An 18,806-nucleotide genomic window follows, 5' to 3' on the forward strand; every position below is an offset into this window, starting at 1 on the left:
CTCACTCAGTTAATACAAAGCATTTAAAAATCAGTGGACATCCTCCTGAACAAAAAGAATTTCATCATAATTAGCATGACTGCCTTCAAATTCCCTTCGATGTAGTAACAGTAGCATAAAATTATGTCTTTTTTTTGGTTGATAAGCAGTTACAAAAGGTTCTTCTGGGATTCCTTATTGAGGTGGAAATCAAAAAATGCAAAAATATGGTTAGAAGAAAGCTGCAATTCAAAAGCAGTTAAACTAGGAAAAAACCCTCCTTAATGCTACTGAGTATGTAATTAAACACTAAAAACTTGTTAGTGAAAATTATAGAAACACATATTTGTAAACTTGTTGAGATCAATACTGGCGTAAGAAAGAAAATGAGCTTTACAATGAGAAATAATAGGAAACTGGAGAGAATCATTTAACTATAACACCTTGCTTTAGTACACAAGACCAAAAAACAATCAGCAGATTAAGAATTGGGAACAAGAAAAAAAACTATTGCTAGTATTAGTAAAAACTGTAGCCAGGCATGACAAGCAATGACATCACTAGCTGTCCTGTATCTGTCTAAGGAACAAGCTTGAGCTCCTGGTGCAAGACGTGAAGCTGTAATCACCATAAAAACATAAACAACATGGAACAGTAGCTGTTGAGTACAACCAGTGATAGACATGCACTACTCAGAAACGACCAAAATAAAGATAAAAGTGGTAATCAAGTGAAAAATAAGTGTGCTAGCTGTGCTGCACCCATGACAAAAAATCATTTGCGTGTGATTTCTGAATGTAAAAAGGGTCTTGGGAAAGTAAGCAACAAAAATTTAAGGAGTCAGGACACCTGGCTGGATGTTCAAAGCCAGGCAGGGGATTGAAGGGAACTGTCTAGGGAAAGTTGGACATAGAGCAGCACCAGATAGGAACAGTTCCCTGTAACTGTGACAGTATAATTTACTAGGTACAGAGTAAGGAACAAATGGCAGAACCCAAGTTTGCATTTCCATCAAACATTTACTGGCCAAGACAGAAAGATACTCTAGAATTGGGTTTAGAAAATAGTTAAGAAGTTTTGGATGGTAAGTCACTATAAATAAGACCGAGGGAGTGATTAAAATTGACTCAGTCTGGATTTAATATAACATCACATCCTAAAACAGCTCTTTAATCAGCATTTTAATGGAGGCTAAGCCAAGGAATTAGCAACTACACCCAATGAGAATTTGAAGCCGGAGGCCTGTATGCAAACAAAGCAACTTTTCAAGTCAAAGTGCAGCTAATCTCTCTTCTGTCACCAAATCCACCTTTCTTCTTCAAAGAATCTAAATTCCACAAGATTTTTTTAACTCAGAGTTTAAGATTAAGGGAAATTACTGAATCTACAAAACTGAATTTAAACCTGAATAATACCAATACCAGATAAATATCAAGTTTCAGATAATTTAAAACATTAATCTCAACAATGAAATGACTTACTTTTAGTTCTTTTTAAAATAAGTACCAACTCTGATAATATCTAAGAATTTTGGAAGTTGTCTTGTAATTTTCAACTATATAACACTGCCAACTGTACACAAATCCTCTGTGACTCAAGGCCATTTCAGTAGTTTATTATTAGAAATAATTGATTTAATAAGTATATACTACCTGAGATATAATTAAACATCTTCCTTAAAATGTCATTTAGAAACTTAGCCTCTTCTTTTCAACCACAATGCATCACAATGTGGACTCAAATCTAACACTCATAGTAAGGTAAGGTCTACTTAACAGAAACGTGCTCAGATCAAGCTTACCAGAAACCACAAGTACAAAGGTAGGGAGTACACTTCATCAAGCTTATTTTGTATATTTATTAAGCTTAAATAGGCTCAAATAGAAAAGGAAAAGAAAAAAAACAATCAGTGGTGGGAGTTGTTTCCAAACACCTTTTTCTGCCCCATGTTTGCATCACATGCACACTTGCAACTCCCTGCTCTTGCCTACAGCTCTCATTCTTTCCACATTTGTCAAGTTTAAGATTAAAAAGTAAATGAATTGAACAAAAAGATGACAGGAAGAGCAGAAAATCGGGAAGTCAAAGAAAATTTTCTGCAGTGTTGTCATACAGAAAATTGGAACCACATTTAAGAGGCTTCTTTTACCATCTCAGCATTTCTCATTGTTAAACCTCTAACTGTGTACATAAAGAGTGCATAAGTACCTGTACAGTTTGACAATTTAGGTCACCAACTGTCCCCAAAGCAGTCAGCTGACAATATTAAAAAACCCTGAAACTTCCAACTTCAAGAACTTTCCCTTTCCCTCAAGCATTTGAGTGCTCAGCATCAAAGATCCACCTTAAAAAGAGCCTGAGATGAACAAAACGTAAAACCACACGACATCATGCAGTCTAGTCTACTCAAGATCTGAATCAAGTCATGCTTTGGTGAGTATGTAACAGAAATCCCATGTATGACGTACTTAGATATAATCAGGATCTTAAACACCACAGAGAGCAAAAGTTTGCTCTGTCTTCTTCCCCATCTTCAAACATTGCACCTACAGTTTACTGCTTTCTTGAGAAAGCTGTATATAGCTTCTCTGGATAAGAGGACATCTGGTGCACTTTGACCTATTAAGATGTTTAGTGTGACGTAACCTTTATGAAAACAGGCTGCTGCTGCTAACACAACTAGTAATTCACACAAAGACTGAAGCATTCAACAACAGACTTAAGTTGAATCCCATGTACCTCTTAAAAACGTCATATGTATTATCAAACATCTCAAGACAAGCTCAATTTTAATTCACCTTCTATATTCACATGTAAATTTATCATCAGTATGGAAGACTTACAGACAGAAGGGCTCCAAAAGTAATGGCTACTGCTCCAAGCAAAGCCAAAGCCAATCATTACCCTTGCTGTCAGCATTCTAAAGGAAAAAGATGCCCAAAGGCACAGCTTACTCCTTCAGGTGCCTATCACCTCAATTCACTAGCTTCTGTACAAGTTGGAGAAGGGACACAAATCAAAACACTGTTATGCTGCTGCTGACACTGCCTTCCTGGATGCTTCAGGGACAAAGCTATCAGTATTATGAAAAAGAATGGCTCTGCTGTTTTGCGAAGAGCACGCAGCATCACAAGCATTTAAAATGCATGCTTACTCCCTGTCCAACTCTGAATAGGTGATAGCAAGTCTGGTACTTCTCCCTGCAGGGAACAGATCGCTTTCTGACATGGCACACACACTGGCAGCTCAAAACCCACAGAGATTCTTTCACTGTAATTACTCTGGACACATTCTGCACGCTAGGTGTTTTTCAAGTCAGCTTTCACACTTCTGTAATTGGAGAAAAGCTGTGAGATGGGGAAGGAAGCTGGCACTGCACGCCTTCCAGAAGACAAACACTACTTCAGTTGAGAGCCACAAGCTGCAAAGTGCACAGACAGTTAATTTAAACATTTCCCAGATCAAAGACTTAAGAGTTCCAGTCTTTGGACAGTGTACATCTACCCCTCCAAAACATCCACAGCAGTCACTGAGTCTTGGGATACATTCCAGCACAGATCTAAACTCCAGACATAGAGTGTACAACTAGCACTAGACTAGTCTAAGGCACTGAATGAGAGAAATATTTTAAGTACTACAACTAGAGATTTGGTTCCTAATATTAGCTGTTATACTCATCACAGTTACCCTCAGTGCTGTATAATGAGAGTCAGGACTAAAAAAATGAACGTAGTAAGTAACAAACCACAAAGACTTTGTGTGAGGACTGTGGTCATAATTTTAAAATCCTCCTGCTTTTGCAGAAGATTAACTGACCTCGACTCTAAACCAGAACAGCATGTAGGGTGGAAATCACACTGTTTTCATTATACTAGTGTGCACAAGTGAAACTGAACCTTGACAACTTCTTGGCCAAATTTTCCTATATACAATATATAGGTTACTCTGAAAGTAATGCCTCAATGATTTCAATGGAAACTGCGAGAAAGAGCACAATAACACTATTTGGTAGAGCAAATTCCAAGCTACAAAATGCGGTCTATCAGCACAGTCACCACCATCAGCCGTGCATTTTTGCCAGCAATGAACAAGAGCCTGCATGCTATGCTCATAAGAATCTGCACCAGTAGGTGACCAACTGTTTCACAGCTGCTGTGACAGCTTCACTGCTAGGAAAACACTACCCACACAGTTCATCTTTCATTGGCCAAACAGATGAAAGTCAAAATGTACCAAATCTGAACAATATGGTAGGACAGTCCACTTAAGATTGGCAATATGCTCCATGGTCTTCAAACTGGTATGGGGCTTAGCATTATTGTGTTGCATGAGAAAAGTAGTCACCTCCTCTGCCTGACTCCAGAAGTTTGAGCCTTCAGATCAATCAGCATCGCAAAGTAGTGGTCAAATTTATGGTTTGTCCAAGAAATACAGAAGGATCACCCCTTTTCTAACTCAAAACACAATGCACATGACTTTAGCTTCTGCGTCTTGAACATTTTCTCTCATGGGGAATTCATGTCATCACTCCACGGACTGCTATTTTGACTCTGGCTCATAAGGGTGACATCACATCTCATCTCTGGTAACAAGATTGAAGGTGACAGTTTCCTGGATTACACAGTATTGGTTCAATAGGTCCTGACAAACTTACATATGGCATTCTCTCCTTTCTTGTGTGAACATGAGTGGGACCCCCCTGGTGCAATATTCAGCTCCATACACAGTTCCCTAGTAGTTATCCACTGATTTGCACGAATGTGCTGATCAAGATGTTCTTCATTTATGGTGACAGCTGTATACAGCCACCCAGAACATGGCTTATCTTTCATATCACTGTTGCTGCTGCTGAAATAATCTACCCACAGCCTCACTGTGCTAACATCTACTGTTCAGTCTCCAGAAACGTTCAGCAAGTGTTGATGAACATCAGTGGGTGCCATTTTTTCCTGCATGGATGAATTCAATTCCACACCTTTGCTTTATACACGCTTCCATGTCAGATGCCACTGTCTCAGACTGCCCCTCTGCTGCCATCTGTCATACCACAACAAAATGAAATGAGATATTGGTGGGAAGGTTCAACCTTCACTGCCATACCACTAACATCCATCTCTGATATCATGGACCAATAGAATAACATAGGAGGCATTACTTTCATAGCAGCCTTTGTACATATATATTTATATTTACGCACACAGATAAACACGGATATTCAAAACTAATTAACAAAACTAGTTTCACGGTCTGGATAAGTATTAAAACTATGGGGGGAAAAAAAAAAAAGCACAGAATTCAAACTTTCTGGCTTGCTTACTTTCCTGGCACAACATAGGCACAGTGCAAACTAGGGCAACCACATCCAAGGAAGGAGAATTCACTTTAGTGCCAGTAGGCAGAGTACTTATTACCACCCTCTCCTTGAGTTTTTCCAGTGAACCCTCAAAATAAATGCTGCTGCAGCATTTACAGAGCCTGCCCACAACTTGCCTGGGCCAGGAATCCACACCCAGAGAAACATGAAGGTCTCAGTAAATTGGGTATTGGGAGTCTTTGCTAATTAACACAAATAGAACCAGTAGGCGACAAAAATACTTCTTGATCTTCTTTTAAAACCAATGAAATGGAAAGCTGCTCACTGGGTGATCACCCTATAGACCAATTAGATAACTAATTAATTAACAGCTAACAAAAGCATGAGTTCCCCTCCCTCCTGTAAGTCACAAATCCATGCCAAGTCTGCAGGCAAGAACCTTTGCTTATTTTGTATCCCAAGTCCAAGCTTTCTTCTCCAAAGATGTTTTGGACCCATTTCCTTAAACATCAGCCAAGCTTCCGCTTTGCTTCTGAAACACAGCAGCAAGAGTATATCAAGAAAATATTTAACGAATGCAACATTTTCCTACAGCTGAAGATCTGCTTCATGTCCTTCCCATAATTTGCTCCTACTCTACTGTCACTGTTCCATAGGTGTTCAATCCACAGACCTGCCCCACTTCCTTCACTGGCCAAAGAAACCATGACTAATACCACACTTTCCATAGCTATTAGCTCAAATACATCCTTACGGGAGACAAGGAGAGAAGGAAGGGGAGGACTCACATTTGGCCCCCTCTTCTAGAAAAAGATTAAAATATCAAGTTCAAGTAAACATCCTGAGTAAGTATCCTTCCAGCTTCACAGGCAAGAATCTTAGCACTGACTACTCCAAGCCATAACTGCTTCCTGTGAGATAGAAGACAGCATCACACTCAATCTCAGAGCATGCCTATGAAGAGGGGCTCCTTGTGGGACTCAGGCACTAGGACCAATTTTTAGTCCACAGTTGGAAATAAACAGCAGACACACCAAGGCTTACAGGCTGTGATGGTCCCAGAGGGATGTCAAAGTAAGTATTCAGGGATACTCCAGAACAAAGTAAAAAGATGCCCGTCTCATTCAGAAACTGGTATATAAAAGAAAACAAAAGCACAACTTTACCCTGTGTCTGACAAGCCTGCACTAACTGCGGGTTCACCCATATTCGGTTTTAAGCAAGCAGCTGTTGTGCGGGGTGCATCTGGCAGCTAGCCTTCCCCTGCTGCTGGCTGGCATCCTGGCCTTCAGGTTGCAGAAGGAGCCCACACCACACACAGGTCTCACCCATAAGCCCACCTCCCCCCAGCACGAATTGGCCCTCAGTTCCACACCCAAACTCTACAACTACAGTTTGGATCCTTAAGTTCTTCTTGCAGTTTGAAAGTCCTGCTTTGTTCTCATTTGTTGTTGTTGTTTTTAACTCCGTTAAGAAAATGCCCGTGCCCTGCTTCAAGGGGTTTGCCTTTATTAACAGGTGCAAAATAGGAGATATTCTTCATATATGCAGACATAAAGCTCATTACAAGCAAGAATATATGAGAGACATAATTATGTAGAGATTCTCCAAAATAGCTTCACAAGTATCTATTCTTGTTTTTCCTCTATTTTTATTGAAACTTTGTACAGAAGTTTTAAACATTTCCATACAATACTTTTAGACAGGACAAAATGCCATGGTAAAGGAATGTAAACTGCAAGAAACACAGTCTGAAGTATCCAAATACTCTCTAATAAGAGTTTTAGTTTGAAGACTAATGCAGTAGGCGAAATAATATGCATACAGTATACAAAGAACAGTATACACAGGGCCAGCAATGCTAACTATGAAAATTTTGCATCAGATTTACTTCAAAGATTTATAGCAATATGATAATTCTATACACTAGACCAAAATTAATTTATCATACATCGTTTCTATGACAAAAAGCTTGTCATTATGGACAGTAGCAACTTACAAGTATAATTAAGCTGTATTAATTTCATTAACACTTCTAAAACTATATTCCTACTACAATAATTTTTATCAGTATATTGTCTTATAAGATCTTAACAGACCTTTAAATAACACTTTACCAAAAGAGACCTGGATCCATTATAGCGATCTTATCTACATGCCCATTTGGCTTATTTCAAAACAAACAAACAAATGAAAAACAAAAGAAAAAAAAAGGGAACAAGGAAAAAGGCAGATTTCAAATGCTATAGATCGTATCATTTGGTTTGGTCTGAAATGTATTTTAATTGAATAGTTAAAAAAAAAAAAGGCAGTTCATTAACTGGTATTTTATATAAAATCTGCAGAAAAATACAATAGCAACAAAAAACCAAAAATACCTCACAGATATCTAAAAAAAAAAACATCAGAAATACAAGGTAAAGCAGCATCACTTTGACACTGTGCTTCAAAAATAAGAAGATGAATGAAGAGACTGCTCTAGTGATATTAGAAAATTTGCTTTCTTCTTGAAGAAGACTACTAACATTTTGCACAGCAACTATTTTTATAACCACCTCATTTAAAAACGTGTATTCATAGACACAGAGAATTGTCATATCATTACCATTTTTGCTCAAAGTGTCTGACTTTACACAGTGAAACTGATAATGCTAAGTGTCACCAGATGTCACTATACCATGAATTCAATATTAGAACAGAAGTGAAGCAAATGCCTTTGAACCAACACCATAAAAGAAATAATTGAAAGTGTTTTGTAAACAAAACAAACCACTTCGCAAAACAAGAGAGTTCAGAGATCTCACAGTGAAATCAGAAATTCTAATTATATATGTTTACATTCTAGGACTACTCTTTACCTTAGGCCAATTAAAGCACATTAAACCATTTAATTATATACAAACATTTTCTTTAAAAAAAATTTAAAACATTGCACACAAGTTTGCTTTTTAACATCACGTAACAAGGTTAGTTTTATTTTCAAAACAATTACATTTAAGGGCACAGAACATACAGAATACCAAATTAACAGGTGAGCTTTTTTTTTTTTTTTTTTTTTTTTGCTTTGCTATACATGCTAAATCCAAAGATTTCCTCAAAAGTGTTAGAGCATATCAGCTCCAACCTCTCCCGTGCATCCTGTTCTCTAAAAGGGAGTATCTCCCATCACCTCCTTTATCTCAGGATTTAAAAAATATATATATAAAAAAAATAAAGCTGTACGTTTTAAAGTTGTAAGCAGCTTTAGCTTTAAGTGTTCATGCAGAGATCCCCTGATGGCTCTGCCCATTCACCGTAACCTTGCAGGAAATCCTTTTCACTACTGAGTTACAGTACTCTCATGACTTGCATCAGAAGTCTCATGCTGGCCCTTCTGGGATAAGGGTGAAACACAGATTTGGAGAAGTAAAAAAAAAATACACGAGTGGTTTAACTGAAGGCCATTTTTAATTTCTTACAAACTCTCGCCATTTCCTTTCAGGTATTAGCAAAAGCTAACAGGAAAAAGAAACAAAAAAAAAGAACAGTGATAAAAGCAATAATTAAAAAAATAATTAAAAAAATAACTTTGGCAGAGAACAGCATCAAATCATTCATTAAAAAAAAAAAATTAAATAAGAATAGTCTCCCAGAATGCACTCTTAAGCTCTCAAGAAGCCGCCGCCTTCTTTGCTTGTCTTTTTTTCTTCTTTTTTTAAATAAAAGGCTTCTAGTAGATTTCTGGGAGAAGATTCAGATATCTTAACAGAAAAATAAGTTAAGGGTAATAACAAAAAAGGTGTAGTTCCAAAACGACTTCTTCAAGACTGTCATTCTAAGTTCAAGGCAATAAATAATCCCCTTGCTGCAGAGAGGGAAGCCAAGCATCCCCCTGGCTCTGCCCCTGTGCAGCTTGCCAGTCCCACCTCAGAGGAGGCCAGTCATTAACATGTATGGAACCAATTGTCCATTACGGGACAAACTGCAGTTCTATCAGACCAAAAAGTTGGTGTTTGGACCCAAACATATTAACCAGGATTGTAGGCAGATCATAACCAAAAAAATTAGCAAAGGCATGTTTACGCTATAAAAAAAATAACCCTCGAGCAACTTCTAACACTACAGCCTCTTAGACTGGGTGAGGCATTTGCTCACCAACAGTTTGCTTGAAGCCTTAAATTTTGGGGGAATAAAAGGATTTTGTTAAGTGGTTACGCGGTTACATGTAGCAAAGAGTATCGGGCAAGTTCTATGACACCTCTAAGACATGGAAACAGAACACGACTGAAGAGGCCGACATCAGGCAGAGAGTACCATAGAAATGTTTGTAGATGACTGAAAAGAAAAAAAAACCACCAAACAAACAATTTGCTAAAAAGCTTATTCACAATAACGGTTTAAATGGGGAGAGTATTACTCCATGAATATTCTAACCGCCTGTCAATTATCACTTATATTGATTTGGCAACTTGTTAGTTCAGCAAAAATAAGAACGTATTAACTGGAATATTGAGTATCTCAGATTCAACAGTCAATGGCTGCACTGTACACCTGGGAAAGATTCTGACTCCATACGATGATCAAAGATCAATTTGACCACGGATCTGACTGCAGTTATACTGACCAGGATACACGCATCTCATGTATTAACTATTTAAACAGAATGGAGATAGAATTCCGTTCTGTTTAAATAGCAAATGACTTGGGGAAAGAGGAGGGAAAAAACAACCTGGGAAAACACATTATAAGCAAATTGCTATTTAGGTGGCACTAAAAGCCATGCCTTCAGCTTCATAACTACATAAGGCACCCTGGAAAAAAAGTAAGCAAGGACGAAGCAAGGGCAGCCAAGCAGAAGGGTCCCTGAGCTAACCTAACTGCACAGGTTAGGTGGTAATGCATTTGTTAGTATTAGAGCCAAAAAGACTGCTCTGGAAAACCCAAGTACCAGCTGCTGATAGAAAGACAAGCCAAGTTAGTAAGGACAGTGCCCAGCACGTGAGTCTCTTTCCCTGTGCCAAATCTGGCACACTAGAACCTAGGCTTTTCAAGAAAATACTGATAGTCTGAGGCTTATTCTCATTCTGCAAGTCATTTTTCATTCCAGTAACATCAGGCAAGTTCTGTCCTAGATTATTTTATCCTGCATAGAAACATTTATTGATGTTTTATGTCTTTTACATACAGTATCATTATACCCAACTCACCCCATCATTAAATTGAGATTCCTTTAACATACTTCATATACTAGAATTTTACCATTAAGAAGGAGTTAAAATATTTTTTCCTGAATGAAGTGAGCCACAAAACTGCAAGAAAATGTGTATTTACACCAAGACTCAGGTATGGTAACTCTCCTCTCTAAGATGCTCCAACAGGGTTCCAACACTACCGTATTTCCAGTTAGAGTATCCTACTTCACAGTGGCAACAACTAAATGAAGTGGAGAAAGGTGAGACATCTCATCCTCTAACTAAAGTCTTAGAGCTAGTGGGAGTCAACTGATTTCAAAACAAACAAACAAAAAAATCCTCCACAAAACTCAACATTAACTGGTATGCTTGAAAATACACATCATATATCATATTGCTAAAAGCTACTTAAGCAGCCTGCAGCTTACAGGACACCCACTGTACTGGAAAACAAACAGTCTTCAACAGTCAGTGGCAAGATTAACCCAAATTTCATCTCTCTGGAACTATTTGTTCTCAAGTTTATTAAGAAATTTGACTTTGCAGGGGAAACATTTCTGGACCCTTAAAACACATCGGGCATTGTCGGCACAGCCCCTCACACTGTTTCAGCCTGGCCACTTGGGCTCTTCCAAACAATTCCCCAGACAAGCTCAAGAGCAAAGACTGCTGCAGAAGTTGGTTCCAAAGGCAGCCTGGATGTGACTCTGGAAACAGGGCCTTTGCACCTCTTCCTCTCACCTCCCCTTCCCCTCTCAACATACAGCAGCGATAAGGCTGTGGAGCGTTCCCTTTTTCCCCCCCATCATGGAGGAAAAAAAAGAATTATATTTTAGTGTGTTCACTGAACTTAAGACATGTGAAGTCTAATATTTCTCTTTCTCCCATGTGGTAGAGCCTATGTATAGATTTTTCTCTAAAAAGAGGTAAACCCTAATTATGTCAATGACAATATAAGGCTACAGTTTTGTGGACTGTCAGCATTGAATGTATATTCTTCCACTTCAATACAACTATAAAGTCACAATGAAGAGAACCCTTTTTCACCCCCTTTTCCTCTCTCTTCCATTGCCAGTTCATCATCTCCAGGGTTTCTTTGCTTTAAATATAACAGCTTTTCAGTACTGCAATTCACAAAGGATAAAGATCAAAAGATAAACATTTCCTTACAGGGAAGAACGATAGAAAGCTACTAACAGATACCACATTTTAAATTACTACAGGAAAAATATCATTCTGTTGTTGCCGTAAGAGAACTGAGAAGCTGAAAACACTGGAAGTGATGAGCAAAATTCATAAGTATTATGTTGGCCAAGATAACACAGCTACATTACAAAGAACAATGATACAATGATGTGCATCACAACTTTGCATTCAAGATCTTTCGACATAGCTTTAATCATTTTAGATTTTACACAAAGGTAAATGATTACTTGTTATCTTCATCTTAATGTTGACTGAACTCTAGAACTGCCTGACTTCAAACACAGCCACCTGCCTGCCTTTGGTATATTTACACACGTGTACATGGAAAAAAAAAGAAAAGATTAGTACTGCAAACGAGGTGAGAGGAGAGAAGAAAGAAGGGGAGAGACACCACAAAACACATCCTGCTTTCAGCAGATAGGACAACATGTCTCAAATGGTCTCTAAATAGGCTAAAGTTGAGTTGATTTTACAGTTATAGCGTAAACAATGCCTGGGTTGCAGTTATGTTACTTGGAAAAAATAAAATAAAAAAAATCTCCGGAGACCTGTATCAACTTCTGTATGTTTAGCCATACCCTTAAAAGTTCACTATTCACTCACAAAGAGAAATAGACAAACATGAATATTCCAAGCGAACAGACACAGACCAGTCCAGTATTTAGTAATAGTTTAACTTTCGGAGTCTCTTCCAGCATTTGTAAACAAACAGTCTCTTCCTCCATCTCCCGAACAGCTCTCTTGTTCATGTTTTTACTTTTAAAGCCACAGAACCAATCTATGAATTTCAAATGTCTCTCTCTATCATCAGTTTCTTCCTCGTGCTTTTTCTCACCCATCAAAGCCGCTTGTCCATTCGAATAGCAATCAACTGGTGTCTCGACTTCAGAGTGACTTACAGAAATCACCGGGTTGCTGTCATCTCTGCAAGTAACCAGAAGATTGATATCCTCAGGCTTAATATTTTTAATGTTTTCTTCAGATTTGCCATTTGGAATGATATGGTTAGCATTTTCATTACACCTCAAGATGTTCTTTTCTTGTATTTTGTACCGCTCCCCCTTTGCAGTATTCTCTTTTACATTCCTGTTTCTCACAGCCCAGAAAGTGGTTGTTCGAACCTGTTCCTTTGTAGGCGGAGGCGTAAGAAGGCTCACTATAAAGGTCACAATTCCAGTGATCCAGAACAGAGCTGTAGCAACATACATGTAATGGATGTTTTTGATAAAGCTTGGCCTAGTATCTGGCTGGTTACACTCCGGAGCACGATAGATAAATGCCAGTATCAACCGTATCGCTCCAAGGACAAACCCAGCCATTCCGCCATAGAACGCTCCCTGTTCATTGCAACGCTTCCAAAATATACCCATAAGAAACAGAGCAGCCACCGGTGGGGTCAGATAGTCTGCTACCTCTTGAATATAAAGGTACATCTGACCACCTTGCATTTCAACAATTATGGGGACCCAGGCAATGCTTATAACTACCATGAATGCCACAAAGACTCTTCCTACAATCATCAGTTCTCTAGACGTTGCACTCTTCCGAATGAGTTTGTAGACATCAAGCGTGAATATGGTGCTGGCACTGTTGAATATAGAGTCCAGGTCACTCATCAGTGCAGCAATCATCACAGCCATCATCAGTCCCCGAAGACCAACCGGCACAAGTTTCATCACCAAACGTGGGTAGGCAATGTTAGAGCATCCGGCTCTGCTCCCGCAGACTTGAAAACAGTGTTCAGGATTAATGCAGGCGATATCATCTGCAAACAGTATTCGTGAAATCATCCCTGGGACAACTATAATAAACATTGGCAGTAACTTTAAGAAGCCTGCCATCAGAGTGGATCCTTTGGCATGAGCAATGTTTTTTGCAGCTAAAACTCTCTGCACTATGACTTGATCAGCACACCAGTACCAGACAGATGCTGGAGTCTGTCCCAACAGAAATCCAGGCCAGGGAATATCTTCATCTGTTGGCTCACGCAACATTTTAAGAGCGTCGGGCTTTGGGTCCACATTGCAGGAATTGGTATTGGAAATGTTGTAGGTTAACAAGATAGACGTAATATTTGGTGATGCTAACATGTACCTTCTTTTAACTTCTTCAAACCCACCAACCTCCATAATACTTATGATCATAAGTGTGAGGGCACCAATAATCATAAGCAGAGCTTGAAGGGTGTCTGTGTAGATGACAGCCACAAGACCTCCGGTCACAGTCAACAGTGCAGTCATTCCAATAAGGAGGATTACTGACAAATAGAGATTCCAACCTAGCGATTCTTGAATAAAAAGCGCCCCTGAATACAAGTCAACTGAAAGTTTGGTGAAGATATAAAGAATTAAAGACAATGCTGCAAAATAGATTTGGATTCTATGCCCTCCAAAACGCTTGGACAAGTATTCCGGCATGGTGTACACTCCTGACCGAATGTAGACAGGGACAAAGACCCATCCTAAAAGCTGCAAAAGCATTAAGGCGTTGAATTCCCATGCACCTACTGCAAATCCACTTGCCGCTCCAGATCCTGCGAGCCCAATGAAATGTTCACTTCCAATATTGCTCACAAATAAAGATGCACCAATCGCTACCCAGGTCATAGAACGCCCTGCCAAGAAGTAGCCACTTACGGTGCTTCGATTGTATTTCCACATGGCAAAAAAACCTATGCACATTACAAGCACGAAGTACAGCGCCACAATGGCAATGTCTGCTGTTTCCAAAGAAGCCCTCATTTTTGTAAACAAAATGACTTCGCACAGCTGACGTCCACTTCTCGCCCCCCAGCAAACGTCTCTTAAGCAACACGTGAACCAGTTAACATGTATCAACACTGCGGATCAAATTCTTTGTCCCTTGGTTTGCTGTCCTGATGCTGGTGGTTGTGGTACATTTAGTTTCTCCGCTTCTCAAATGGAAATTTGGAACTTAGCACGCACTTTTAATCCACATTCCACAAGAGCATCAGCCTTAACTCAGTTGATGTAGGAGAAATTCTTAGTTGCAGCTAAGTTTAGTGAGGCCTACTGTACCAACCCTGCAAGGCAGCAAAGACAAAAGACAAAGATTGAATTAGAGGAGAATTTCATGAAGTAATGAGAAAAAATTTGAAGTCTAGTAAAACAATGACTCAACACCACAGATTTTCCCCCTTTACATTTCCTGCAATCCATGCTGTATTTAAGCAAGCCATAATACACACAAATTCAATACTTGTAAGACTAAGAAGTTATGCCTTTTATAAGTCAACTTTAACAAGCACCTTAAGATACAAAGCAATTCCAGACTATTAAGTCACCCAAGTTCCCCCAAAGAAGGCAAGAAACAGATACATTTTCATTAATCTTTACTTTACAGTCTCTCAATTCTATTTCTCAAGCCTCTAAAAAGGCCTCTTTCAGACAATCTTAGGAAAAAAGAAAAAACACAAAGGAACTTTAACCTAGCTAGTCATCTCCTATATTGCTCTAGCACTGCACCTTACAAATCTTAATAGATCCTGATGTTGTATGCACGCACTCAAGACGCAAGCTGGATACTAGAGCTACAAAGTCATAATGCTGTCAAGAAACAACATAAATTTATCACCACCTGGAGAATCAAAGTTATTCCACAGGTTTTAAGCAAGCTTGCACCTGCCTAAGGTACAGATTATAACAGGGTTATATTTCACTCTGTAAGCTCTTCACATGTATCACACATCCTCTGAGTGAGGAAAAAGTCCCATTCATCCAGGTGGCAAAAGCAAAACTATGCCTCACATCCAGCTTTAGGGTATCTCTATCTTCCACATGCTTTTTGACATCTGCACCATGTGGCTTCAACATCCTCTGGGAGCACTCCGGGTACCACGATGAAAAACTGGATGGTTTTTGGTAGCTTCCAGTTCCCAGTACCACCCATCTGTACTCAAGCATGAAAAGGATCATATTAAAACCACAGGCAGGTTTGAAGGGAAAGTATATCCTGCTGTTCTATTCCCGAACCCCCCAGATCATACCCTGTTCTACTAAAGCACATCAGTGAACAAGGGAATTAATTTAAACACCCAGGATTGAAGCGCTCAAAGTGGAGGCAAGGGGATAATAAAAAGATTGGCTGTCATGATAACTGAAAAGGTGGGAAAGGGGCATTAAAGAGCTGCACAATGATTCCTATCTCTGTTATGGAGACAAGATGCTCCTTTCTCCTAATTCTGCCTTAGAAAGTATCATTTACCTACCAAAATCATTTAATGGCTTATGGGAGGATTGGACACAAAGTTTTTCTGCTTCCGATAGTAAACAAGCACAGTCCTGGAATTCAAGCTTATTACAAAGAAGGAAAGAACAGGAACTGACACCATTTCTCTTTCCCATCCACTAATAAAGGCAAGCACACAAATCACTGATTGCTGTTCCGAACATAAGGTCTGTCAGCCTTAGGAGGCCTACAAACATCAGTTTTAGGCACTCCCCCTTCTACTTCCTTTGCAAAAGCACTTTGGGTACCACTCTGAAAGCACATTTTTTCCCTATTAATTCACCTCCGATTAACACAAACTCATGGATAACATACATGCATTTGGGTGGTTTCTCCTTCAGCACCCTTGTAGCATACTCATTTTTCTTTAAAAAAATTAAAACATTAAAAGTTCTCAAATAGACCATAATAAGCGATAGTTAAGGTTAAAATGCACACATACCCTGCCTGCCTTACTGAAGGCAGCAAAGGTGCTGACGTAAGAACATATGCTTCTCATTAAGGCAGATGTATTTTAAAAAAGGCTTACAAGAAATTTCAGCCTTAAGGAGAAAAATCACAATTATGTTATTTGTGCAAGCTGGCTGTTTTTCAAGAGTAGTTCAGAATCAGAACAAGATAATAAGGGTTCCCCACCACCACCAGAAACCCACATGAGAATACACGTATTCATTCTGAGGGAGCTATAGTCAATAATGAAAGACTACGGAGACGTGGCACAAAATGGACTGATTACAGTACTGTGCTAAATTTCTAATGCTCGTAAGCCTCAAGCCACAGATGTATTTGAAATTCTTCCAGAGAAGAATTCATGTTTACCCCCACTCACAAATGCAGCACAAGTTAAATGGGTTAGTTTAATCCAACACAAAATTCTAAATACTTCAGATCATAGGGTGCCATCACACCATATGCCAGTGTTATGCATAGTATTCTTAACTTTAAGCATTTCTGAGCAACATTTTCATACTGCTGTTTCTTTTACTGTATTTTCCTAAGTTCAAGTACTTTATAATGCTTGCACCAAAAAATATAAATATTTTAAGGGAAGTGGAAGAAGAAACACTCTGGAGAATAAGAAAGTCTATACAGAGTCGGAATAATGGGCAAGCAAGAATCTATATTATCCTTCTTCTACTGTACGGCATAACATTCTACTGTCATTCTGTTACTGAAAAATGTTGGACTTGAATTTCAGTTCACTTCTCAATATTTTCTCTGTAGGTTAATCAACGACCCACTTCTCAATATTTTCTCTGTAGGTTAATCAACGACCCTGCAAAGTTATACTACACAGTAACATGTATGAATCGTGACAATATCCAATGAAACTATGTCTACATGATAAAAGAGATACCCAGCTCATAAGACCATTACACAAGCATATTCAATCCCCCTGGAAAGAGCCTAAGTAAAAGATGCAGCTGCCGTTGAATAAATTGTGATATTTCTCAGTTGGGATACATGCCAAACTACTACAGGCTCATTCTAACTAAAATAAACAATATGTGAAGTTTATTGAGTATTTCCCACTGGAAGGTACAGTCAAATTATTCATTTTAAACAAGCAGTCTACAGAGGCTTGAACTATCACCTTCGTAATCAACATCTGAAATTTACAGGGTTCAGCTTAGTTGGACAGGAAGGTGTAAAGTTTTCAGTAGCTGCCACAAATCTGCTGCACTGTCACTAAATTACTTTACTAAAGTAGTCTCTTGTACCAGTTTCATACTAGACCTAATTCCAAAATAACCCTGGAATTTTTTATTTTTTTTTTTTATTATTATGAAAATGAGACACGTCCCTCTGAACTTTCAGCAAGTTACGACCTCAAGTCTTAAGAAGGACTTCTGAGACATTCCATGGGAGTTTAAGCTCATGTTATTAGAGCAGCATACATTGTGGCACTGACAGAAAAAAAAGAAAGACAGCCTTGCTGCCAAGGACCATGATTTTTCTCCCTAGAGCAGTTTTCTGGCTGGATCATATCAGAGATGCAAAACAATGTTTTTCCCTCTTGCATGAAGACAGAAGATTACAACTCTGGTGAAACAATGCTCTTGTCTCCAACAGGCAGCCTGTGTTGTAAGAAAAAAAAAAAAAGTACTCAAATCCCTGAAGAGATGCTAGATAATGTGAAGCAGATTTAGGGTGGGATTTGTAGGAGAAATTTGTATGATTGTTTTAAAGGAACACTTTCTCTACAGTGCTTTTCTAATAAGACAGGCCTTTAAAAGTGCCAGAATCAAACTGTTCCAGCCCTGAAGCAACTATCTGGTCTGTGCTTAGAGTCTATTTCTCTTAATTGCAGATGGGAGGCTTCCCATTTCATTTCCTCTCTCTCCTGCATTTACAGAGCTAGTCCCAGTGACCAATGCTTTAAGGGTTAATTTGAGCATACACACAGCCACATAAGACACACAGTAGTCTACACTCACTTGTTAGCAAATTAAGTACAGAGCTTTGTTCACAAGGTAGTTTTGAAGGTCTTTTCCTAGAAGTAAGATTTCTTCACTCCTATCTTCTTCAAACAGGGGAAAGCTAATGTAATCTAGTAGTGCCTTACCTATTGAACAACTCACCTGTGTAAGACTTCCAGGCTTCCAGACTCAATACCTGCACAAAAAATATTAACGCTTTCTCTCCCAGAGGGAGGAAGGAAAAAAAGAATGAAGATTTTATGTTTTGAGCAGGCCTGCACAACATCCAACCCTCTGAGTGCTGTCTGTCCTATTCAGACTGCGGGCTGCCTGCTACAGACACGCAAGTGAGTTCCTACTTGTTCACTGCTCCACAGTAAACATAAGGATGCTTAAGGTAACCTATCTTTCAGAAAAATAAACAAAAAATGGGAAAGGTTCTGTTCCATTTATTGCAGCATGCCAGGG

The 18,806-nt window shown here is 38.9% G+C and overlaps 1 protein-coding gene across 1 annotated transcript; it reads right to left on the minus strand.

Moving 5' to 3' along the window:
* Positions 1–8,233: 8,233 nt before the first annotated feature.
* SLC5A3 (solute carrier family 5 member 3) lies at positions 8,234–18,780 on the minus strand. Its single transcript, XM_003202897.4, has 2 exons — positions 15,438–18,780; positions 8,234–14,713 (listed from the first exon to the last, which is right to left on the minus strand). Exon 2 carries the CDS (start codon positions 14,409–14,411, stop codon positions 12,270–12,272), a length of 2,142 nt encoding a protein of 713 aa, XP_003202945.1. The 5' UTR covers positions 14,412–14,713; positions 15,438–18,780; the 3' UTR covers positions 8,234–12,269.
* Positions 18,781–18,806: the final 26 nt, after the last annotated feature.

Source organism: Meleagris gallopavo, chromosome 1, assembly GCF_000146605.3.
Source record: "Meleagris gallopavo isolate NT-WF06-2002-E0010 breed Aviagen turkey brand Nicholas breeding stock chromosome 1, Turkey_5.1, whole genome shotgun sequence".
Taxonomy (NCBI): domain Eukaryota; kingdom Metazoa; phylum Chordata; class Aves; order Galliformes; family Phasianidae; genus Meleagris; species Meleagris gallopavo.